This window comes from Dipteris shenzhenensis, chromosome 21 (assembly GCF_047967505.1).
Source record: "Dipteris shenzhenensis isolate YYH24624 ecotype China chromosome 21, Dip_SZ_1.0, whole genome shotgun sequence".
Lineage (NCBI taxonomy): Eukaryota > Viridiplantae > Streptophyta > Polypodiopsida > Gleicheniales > Dipteridaceae > Dipteris > Dipteris shenzhenensis.
Window position 1 is genome coordinate 11,158,025 of NC_141616.1, and position 10,339 is coordinate 11,168,363.

The window sequence follows — 10,339 nt, forward strand, 5'->3', positions numbered from 1 at the left end:
CACACCACCTGCTCAGACATGCTAAAAATTTGAAAAGGAGGAGCGCTATTCAAGTTGGCCCAATGAGGTTTGCTGGGCTCAGACATCTGGAAGGACAATTTTTCGCACGAATCCCTCTCAATGGTAGTTGAACCTGGGCGGGCTGACCCATAGTGAATGTGTTCTACCATTAGGCCAATCAACACTTATTAAAACTTTATGGCAACCCTTTTTAGAAATGTTGTGACCAGTTGGTGTGAACATTTACACCTCCCCGACCGTCCCTCCTTTATGTTCGTCCTCCATGGCGGTGTGAACTTGGCCTAATTAGGCAGGCTTGTATCTAGTTTGAACATCAACCAACGGGGTGGTCGATGCTACAGCCCTCATCCGTAACCCACACTAAGCCATGGTGTGGAGTGTGCAACCCTACTCGAGGTAAGCCATGGGGTGGGGTGTGTGCAAGCCTAGTCGAGTTAAGCCAAGAGGATAGATATGGTCAACGAGTAAGGTTGACGGGGGAGTGACCGGGCAAGCAGGTGAGCCGGCAGCCGGCGAGTAGTGGAGAAGGAGTAGGGCGGCGGGAGGGGCCCGTGGGCGCCGGTAAAACCGGTCATCGTCATCCCTGTCAAAAAACGGAACAAACGGGGCATCTGTGATTTTTGGGACCCTGTGTATTTTCATCGTCCGCCATAGCCACCACCTTCAAAGCTTTGCCTTCGCCATAGCCACAACTCACCTTCACTATCCTCTTCTTTACGTCCCTTTCTCCTTCCCTTCCTCCTCGCATACTTTTCTTGACATCTACCAGACTTTTGGCGAACGCTTCGCAGTTTTTAGCCTAGCTTCCATCGCAATATTCGTTCTGTTCCTTCGTTATTCCTCGTACCACGCTCAGTTTGAAGATAGCTCCGCGCTCTCTCCCATTTGTCCCCAGTTTTTCTTTCGCAGCTCCCTCTGGATTTTTGGCTCATTCGCTGCTGCCTTTGATTGACTTTCGCATATCATGTGAAAGATTCTGCGTCTATTCCTCACGCATCGAAATCACGATTGCAGTCAGGAACTCCCGTCGTTCGATGACGTTTTGACTTGGAGCCGTGCTGCTAAATGATCGCTCGAACCAGTGCAGCGCAATGGTGGCCGCGGGAGAGGTTTCTGCTCGTTCGCAAACGCCAGCGAAACGGGTTGATGAAGCGCAAGAAGTGCTGCAGAATGTGAGCTTGAACGATGATCGCGCAGGAGCGGCGGGCGATGGCGCGACTGCAAAACGAGCCCGCACTAGGGAGGTGGCCTCACGCTACAAGGCTGCCACGATTTCGTCGGCCAATGCAGCAGCGATCACAGCGCAAAGGTACCAATCTCCCAGCCGAGGTCGCAGCCCCTCGCCCAATCTGGGCAGAAGCAATCCGCTCCCTGAAGCACCCGCTCCCAAGAGAGCTGTTTCGGCAGACAGGAGGCGGATTTCCGTCGAAAGGCGCAGACCATGGCCATCTTCTGCTTCTGAGAACAAGACTCCCAATGGTGCAACACAGTCCTCGAAACCTCTCTCCTCCAAAAGGTTGACCGCGCGTGGCTTCGAAGGCCCTTGGCCATCGATAAACAGCTTGTCTTCCTCGGTGCAATCAGACACGTCGAATTCGTCCTCAAATGGTCCTGCTGAAAGCAAATTGGAGCATCAAACCGACGCTAGCGAGCCCGCTCAAACGGATTCAGGCAGGGATCAGCTGCTCGCAAACGGCCCAGAGCGCAAGAAAACATGGGAAAGAAGGAGAACCCCCTTGCGCCGTCATAATGGATTAGACCAGGCGGAAAACTCTAGCGAGAATTTGAGTTCCAGGATCGATCAGCACCGATGGCCTGGCGCCAGCAATGCGAAGGCGTTAATGAGCAGGAGCATGGACCTGAGCTTAGAGAAGGAAAGCTCTCTGAGAGGCGTTGCATCGACGCTGGTGTCGAGCCGCAACAGCAGGAGTGCATCGAAACCGATAGGTGCCAATCGAAACTTGTCTCGATCAGTGGATGAAGGCACCAATCCGAAGGTGGTACGTCGCATTTACGCGGATCCCAGAGACGCTGAACTAGAAGAAAACACGAGCACATGGGATCTTGGCGAAGACCAAGAAACGGGAAGTGCGAATGCGAATTCTGTGGACGACAATGGATCTGATACAGAGAGCACATCATCTGGGGCTGGTTCTGTAGGCTCAGGGGGAAGCGGAAGAGGAGGTGCAAGAGGTACCGTAGTCCCTGCTCGCTTCTGGCAAGAAACAACCAACAGATTGGTGCCTGATGGAGGAACAAAGTTGAACAGAAGATTGAAAGCTCCCACAACCTCATCCACCTCCAATTCTGCGCGTTCAACCACGCCCAGTCGTGCTGCTCAATCTGGACCTTCGACTCCCCAATCTCCCCTCTCTCCCCCCTCCCAGACTCGATCCATCCAGACCATTTCTCCTTCTCGAGGCTGGCTCAGTCCCTCCAGTACCAGAGCAGCGCAGCCCATATTGCCTTACTTTTCCCTTACTGGGCGCTCGGGCAATGTGGCAGGGCTCTTGAATTTTAACTTGGATGCCAAGAAGAACCGAAAAGGCCTTAGCCAGCAAGAGGAAGTCCAGGATCTGCGGTTGCTCCATAACCGATGGTTGCAGTGGCGTTTTGTCAATGCCCGGGCCGAAGTTGCCATGAACATACAAACAGCTGCAGCAGAGGTGAGTGATCCTGGCTTCCAGCACGAGAATGTATTTATGTGGTTTTGTGAAATCACTATCTTGATTGATGCTCAAGCTCATCAACTCGATAAAATTGGGAACAGGGGATAGCTCGACTATATGATTAAAGTTGTTTATAAGCGTCTCTTCGACAAGCAGCCTTGCCATGTGTTCTTTCCCTCAACAAGGGTCTTGTGATTCGAGGACCGTCTCAACTTTGAATTCGCTTGCCTAAGACGTGGTGGAAAATTTGTGCCAAATAAGTTGACCATAAATAACTATCCATCTAAATTGTGCCTGTCACTTATCCTTCAAAATGTAGAACCTCAAATTAGTGCCACAATTATGTACCTATATAATTGGAACAAAAACACCAGCAGTGGAAGAGGTGGCTACTAGTTCATACCTGGAAGAGGGAGGTATCCGAAGTTGGGAATGGTGTTCCCATGAGGCCGACAGATGCTTCACCAGGAGTGAGCTACACACTCTGGTGCTCATGCAGGATAGTTGTTGGAAATAATAGGTGCCTTTGTGTGTGACCCAAACCCCTCGCATGGAGGTGTATAGAAAAAGGGTGATGCGCATGGATAACATGCGGATCTTGGAGATACAAATCCCACAAGCAAATGTGCTAATAGAGGATCTTTGGATATAATAAGTGGTGGTGGAACCCCTCTCCACCATCCCGCCGGCTTTTTGGGACATGGAGAGGTTTTGACATGGCTGGCGGGGGGCATGAGACTCCCCACACTCGACGTGTGGGCTAGAGTGCCCATAGGCGCAGAAAGGGGCCAGGAACAGGCTGACCTAGGGATGAAACAGCAGCCAGGTCACGTATGGAGAAGAGGTCCTGGTTGCCAGATCTGGGGTCAAGCCAGGACCAGGTGCAGGTTAAGTCAAGGAAGGGGGCGGCCCTCCTCATTCGCCTGGTTGTCCCAGCTGGGTGGAGTAAAGGGCCAAGTTGGCCTACCTAAAAGGGAGAAAAAAAACAATTTTGTTGGTGGATCTCTTGTAATCACTATTACTATACCGATTGGATTTTTGTGATTGCAAATGCATTCAAGTCATAGTTTAAGTCGTAGTGTAGTGTTTGTGTGATGTATCTTAATACTCTGCCAACTACTTGCAGTCAAGATTTGGCATGTATTGGCTAACTTCTTGAACTTTTTTTCCTGTAATTGAGCATATCAAGATGGATATGAGCTATTAATATGAAAATGGCTTAATAAGAAGATGGCTATCTCTAGGAACTAGTCCAAGAAGTTATTGCATTGAGACAATTCGACATTGCATTGCATGAAGTGTCATAGTTTGTTATCCATCTGGTAGTGCTCTAGAATCCTCTTGGCATATTTTGATTAATGTGAGCATGATATGATCACTCTTATCTTCATCCTTATTTCCCATGGTGTAGGCATGAGATTCTTAGCCTCAAGTAAGCATTGAAAATTTTCTTGTGACATCAATGACTTGTTAATTGGACGAGGAGATCATCCACATAAAAGGCATGATGAATACTATGCATATTTGCTCCAAATGTCATAATCAAGTATGAGCTTGGAAATCCGCATTGGGAGGGTCAAAGGAATAATGGATGACGTGCTTGAAACTGTTAGGCCTTTTTCCGCGGTTTAAGCATGTCTGCCACAATTCAATTGTCTTGCTGTCAGGGAGGTGTATCATACTGAGTTACACACAAATTTTAGCAGGTCTTCTTTGACCAAAGTAGGCTTTCAAAAGTTAAATTTTTATACTTTAGATTTTCTAAAAGACAGCACAAAACACTGAGTGCGAGGTTTTCTATCTTAAAGGAGTATCAAAGGTGGCTTACGAGGGACTTGTCATCATATACCGAAACGACTTTGAATCTAGCATTTTACAGCAGCTAGATTGAGTGAGTATGGTTGTCATACTCTTCTAAAGCTGCTGATGTGTTCTTGGGTCTGGAGCACTGTAGATTTAGATCTCCTATGCATGTGGTAATAAATGGCTATAGCTCTGGTGGAATGAGCATGGAGTGACTGCGTTGTGGTTTGGACCATTGTGGCTATAGCTCTTGCAGAATGAGCACGGAGTGACTGTATTGTGGTTTGGACCATTATGCTCTGAAGTAGGAGGAAGTTCTCTGAAGTGTCTCATCTTGGATAGAGAAAAAAGAGGATCAGGTTATGTTGGAGTGGGATGGGATGGGATGAAGGCATAGGATGCTGAACAACTGTCGATGATGGAACAGCTGTCTCAGCTTATGACAATTTGGTGGGAATTTGTTAAGTCCAAGGATCGTGCTAAATGAAAGTCGACGATAGAGAAAACCTTGAACAAGGGGATCATAGAGCAGGCGATGGAGGATACCTTGTCAAGGCCTGGAACGCTTTGAGAGGCTATGCCCTTTAAGACATGCCACGTGGAGAGTTGAATGAGAGGCTGGCGGTGGCTGCACTTGTGCACCCTAGTACTAAGCAGTGTATCGGTCAAGATTGTGAATGCATTGATGTGTCTCGTGGAGAACCACCTCTACCAATTGCACATATGTAGATCAATGAGGCGCCTCATGATGCAGAAAGGCAAATATCAGGGGATGTACGTAACGAGAAGAATTTTGAATTCACCTCCGAGTGTGGGATGGCTTCTTGGGGACAGATCTTCTAAGTGTTGAAACGTTTGGCTGCATGGAGATGGAGTAGGTGCAGGGTTTGTCGAACCACTTGAAGATGGGTGTCTAGTTTTACAAACCACCTGGTGACCAAACCGAAATTTTGAGCTTCTGCTTGTGCATGACTCCTGAGTCACCTCCTGTACACACTCAGCAAATTGTGGGCTTCAGGGACAAAAGGCTCATACAAAACTCTCCACCAAATAAAACAGCTTACCGATGATGAGGGTCATTTTCTCTACATACTCAGCAGATTGTGGGCTTCAGGGATCAACGGTTTATACTAAGCTTCACACTAAATGAAACAGCTTACCATCTTGTCAAAAATTTCCGGCAATCAGAGAGCGTCAGGCAAGTTTATCCCCACCACCTTTTACCAAGCCGATTTTAGGTGATGCAAAGCACTGACATATCTTTAGAGATTTTCACAGGACACAATGACATGGAATAAAGTTCTTTAGTTTAATAGCCATACATTGTGCTTGTTTTTATTGTTTTTATGGTGAGCTTTCAAACCCTTCATTTATACAAATTTACTACTTCATATGCATCCCTTTATGTTTCAAATTACAGAAGTGGGTGATGGCTAGGATGATATTTGTAAATTAAAATTGCAATGAATATATAATAGCTTCTAATGGCAATGCCTTGTTGGAGTTCAGACTTTTTTTCTCCTACTCCAGATCAGAAGAACTCTCATTTTACATAGCTGTTATATCCCTACCCTTCTCATTGGGCGGGGGGGAGAGAGAGAGAGAGGGGGGGGGGGGAGGGGGCAGGCGGGGAGAGGGCTTTTTGGGTCCTTGCTCGAACTCCCAGAGATAAATGTTACAGTTCTATGTTTGCTTTACTCACAGAGCTTGCTATACAACGCTTATCTGAGAACATGTGACTTGCGCATATCGGTTGCAAGAAATGAGATGCAACGCAACAAGATCACAGAGGCACTCAAGTTGGAGTCCGTGCTCCAATCCCATGTAAGCAATTTTTTGTAAGTCCAGTGGGAACAATTTACTGGCTGTCAGAAAAGAACATCTGTCTGCAGTCCACAATGATATTTGACTTTGTCCTGTCACGCTTCAATTGTATGTGGCCTTCAAATGGCTGTCAGGCGAGTCATTTTCCTGGATATTTGAATCTGTGGAGATAATGAACTTTTGATGGATTTTTACCCTTTTCTACATCGGAATTGTTCCACCTTGTAGGAATCCTCTTATTCTTTCAGGTCTTTTTTTATCTCCCTCTAGAATGACATGCTATGGCCTGCTATTCTCAGGCTGCACAATTAGAAGAATGGGAGTTCTTGAAAGCAGAGCATTCTTCTGCTTTAACAGGGGTCATGAAAGCCCTTGAAGCTGCCATTATGAGAGTTCCTCTGATTGGAGGAGTGAAGGTTGGTAGCCTGTATTGTTTTTGCTGGATATTAAAATCAGATTTCCTATAATCGTCTGCATATAAATCATTGAAAATTCCCTGACTACCTTGCTAGCGTCGCTTTTTCGCTTCAGGTAGACGTACAGGCAGTCAAAGAAGTCTTGTCTTCTGCTATCGGTATTATGAGTGCAATTGATTTGTCTATGAGCAAGTTTTCTTCAAAGGTGAGCCCTGTTACATCAGCTTCTTTCTCCATATTTCAAGGCTGTGTTCAGTATTTCAGAAGTAGCATTGATTCTTTTTCAAGTATCTGTACCTCGTGACTGACAATTCCAAGAATAAAGCAGGCAGAAGTCGTGGATTCCCTATTGTCGGAACTTGCCAAGACTATTATTCTTGAGAAGGCCTTTTTGGAGGAATTTGGAGACCTCTTGGCTGGTGCTTCTGCCTTAGAGGTCTCTCTCTCTCTCTCTCATATATATATATTCACACACGCCCCCACACACCCACACGCCAATTACATCCTTTTCCAGAAATTTTGACTTCAGGGTTGGAGTGACAGCTATTCTGCAAATACAATATTGATCAAAGTTGTTTTTCTTCTTTCAGACGGAGGAGCGGAGCCTGAGGACGTATCTCATTCAGCTGGAACAAGAGAAAACTCGTTGTGTGGAGAGTAACACACCAATGATAGCGAATTCGGTTTCTGTACGCTAGATGTCTTCATTCAATAACAGGTGCATTCTTCAAACGGGAGGCAGCTCAGCTGGACAAGACGTAAAATTGTTTACCAATTTTGCACCACTCTGCTAAATGACGCTTTTGAGCATCCAAAACCCTTGTGGCTTAGGAAGGGAGCTGGGTCGTAAGAACAGCTCAACAAGATGGCAAAGGGCCCAAATTGTTTATTGGGTGGCATTACTATGTTTATTGGATTAATGGTAGCCACAGCTGCATTTAATCTGCATTGAAGAGTTGGATAAGAGCCAGCACATGCAGTACTCGTATGTTGTACAGAGGACCATCTACACACAATGTATGGAATAAGATATTTTAAACGATTCTCACGAGTAAGATTTGCCATAAACACATCCCCAGGAAAGTAACGAACAATTATATGGTTTGTAAAAGAGCCTCAAGGGCTTCCTCGAGAGAGATGAGTATTCCACAATCATAAGCAAAATTAGAAATGGATCCCAAAAATCCACAAATGCTTCCATTTGGCTTATTTTTTGTTATGAATAGCCCTTGCCATGTGCAAATTTAAACAAGCAAAAGGCTCTCCTTCAACCTTGATCACATTCAACCACTACAGATAGAATCTTTCAAGCTTAGACCACCCTTTCCCTTCCACAAAAGTTTTCAAAGAAAACTTTTCGACAGTCAAACAAACTCTAGGCCAAGATTGACCCTTTCACCTTGATAAGAAGTGAAGATAACAGCTTCTTCTTGAAGCCCCCCACTCCAATGATCTACCTTAATCGTAACCGCTTGCTCCACGAACCAGTGCATAGATACAACCCACAGATCATCATTTGAGAACATCTTGATGATTTGCTTGGTGCCCAAAAGCCCCCGACCTTAATGTGGAACGCCTAGCCCCCCTCTGCTTTTCACATTGCTATTGCATTCTGTAGGATTACATAAATTGCAAAATCCTTTGGTGAAATCAGCTAAATTCAGCGGCAAGAAAGGACAAGATCCCGACAGCCATGTCGGATAGTTTGAGACAAGATGGGTTGCAAGCGGATTCGGGCAACTGCTAGACCTCACAAAGAAAGAGTAGTTTGCAGCAACATTTAATGGTGGTAAGGCAATGAATTAGACATTGCCATCCAATAATGTAGTTAACACCATCAAAGGTAATTCTACAGCTACGTTTCATCATTTTTTCGTTAGACAAGCAAGGACAAAGAAAAATCAAAAGGCAAGAAGAAAATAGACAAGCTTTCTAAGTTAGAGCAAATGATCAAAGAATAATTGGAAACTTTGAAAATGCCCCCACCTCCACCTAAAATTTATTGTGCATTTTGTGGGAAGGACAATCATGAGAAAGAAAGATGCTATAATCCAAATTACAAGGGAAGGGTTCCTCCTCATGTACAAAACTCAAAAAACCAAGTCCCACATGTGGCAGCCAATTAGATTGCAGTAGGCAACCAAGGACCACAAAGATTCAACAATCCACAACCAAGAAGACCCAATTAGTAGAATTGGGGAAACCAACAAGGGCAAAAATAGAATCAACCATGCATATACTGTGGCATGGAAGGACACAGATAGGTTCCTCAATGTGAACTTTGGTGCAAGCACTGAGGAAAAAGAGGAATCCCCAATATCAACTATAATGCACGAGGTAATCAGAATCAGCAATAGCAGCCACCACCGGGCGTGCATATGGTGTACTTGGATCCTATCAATGAGGATTACAATAAACAAACTCAAAGAATTCAGAGTAATATACAAGCACTGGCAGTGACAAAATCTAAAGGTTCAAAGCCCATGCTCGGCCTTGGAGACGCACCAAGAATGACAGCAAAGCCAATGAACTGGCCCAATCACGCACATGTCAGAAATCAAGCTCTACAGCAAATACTAGATAATAATGCAGCATCAAAAGCACGAAGATCACAACTCCAAAACAAGGGTAAGGCTAAGCTCGACCTCGAAAAACTCAAGCACAGTCTAATAGTCTTCTGATAGAAGACGTCCGACATCAAGCTATAGGTAGTCAACTTCAGCATGGCAACATACAACATTTTGACAAGACCCCAGACACACAAAGAAGAGTACAAGCCTCCCTTAACCAGAAATATATTCCAAAAGGTAGACAAGATTTGGTGGCCAGACCCAGCTCGGACTCAGCACATCAGCAAAACAGTGGTGACAAAATTAAGATAACAGAAATCAAAGAGGAACAAACAGTTCCAATTCCGAACACCACGCTCAAAAATAGAAGTCAGATATAGCAAAAGGACAAGCAGAAACAGGAAGATCCCACACTCTTCTTTCAAGAGCTTTTGGAGTCCAAAGTGCAAATAACATTGGATCAACTTCTGAATCTTGTTCTAGGGTTCAAAAAGAATCACAATCAAGAAAGGCAAAAAGAATTTCAAAATCAATCTCTCTTTAAGGAGAAGCTTCCCAAAACAAGCTCAGCCACTACAAGCAGAAGGCATGGATATGATAGCAGAATTTGAGGAGGATGAGGAGGAAATTTTGCTTAAGAGAAATCCTATAGTTTTTCCCATATTCGAAATTGATGTAATCAAAATTATTGACCAGTATACATGCTCCAATCAACAAACAGAGCCATCCAACCTACATTGGACCATGGCAGAACCGAGACGGAAAACAGTCGGAACTAAATCCTATCAGCACCAACATCCAAAGTGACAAGCAGGCCTAGCCAAATGACCCACTACATGGGGATACTCAAAAATCAGCTGCTTAGGTCATGCTAGAAGCTGAAGCTCACTTTGAAGAACATATGCAAAAGAGTGCTAGAGTTTGACAAGATGACTTGGAGGAGATGAATCTTGGAGACCCCCACAACCCCAAGATAGTTTTGGTAAGTACAAGTCTTCCCCCACCTTTCAAAATGGCTTTAAAAGACTTATTGACA

At 45.1% G+C, this 10,339-nt stretch overlaps 1 protein-coding gene across 1 annotated transcript; it reads left to right on the forward strand.

The window, feature by feature from the left end:
- The first annotated feature begins 724 nt into the window (after positions 1 to 724).
- LOC147888486 (QWRF motif-containing protein 2-like) lies at positions 725 to 7,434 on the forward strand. Its single transcript, XM_087392860.1, has 6 exons — positions 725 to 2,687; positions 6,198 to 6,317; positions 6,617 to 6,733; positions 6,849 to 6,938; positions 7,062 to 7,169; positions 7,324 to 7,434. The coding sequence occupies exons 1-6, from the start codon at positions 1,113 to 1,115 to the stop codon at positions 7,429 to 7,431; spliced, it is 2,118 nt and encodes a 705-aa protein (XP_087248986.1). The 5' UTR covers positions 725 to 1,112; the 3' UTR covers positions 7,432 to 7,434.
- Positions 7,435 to 10,339: the final 2,905 nt, after the last annotated feature.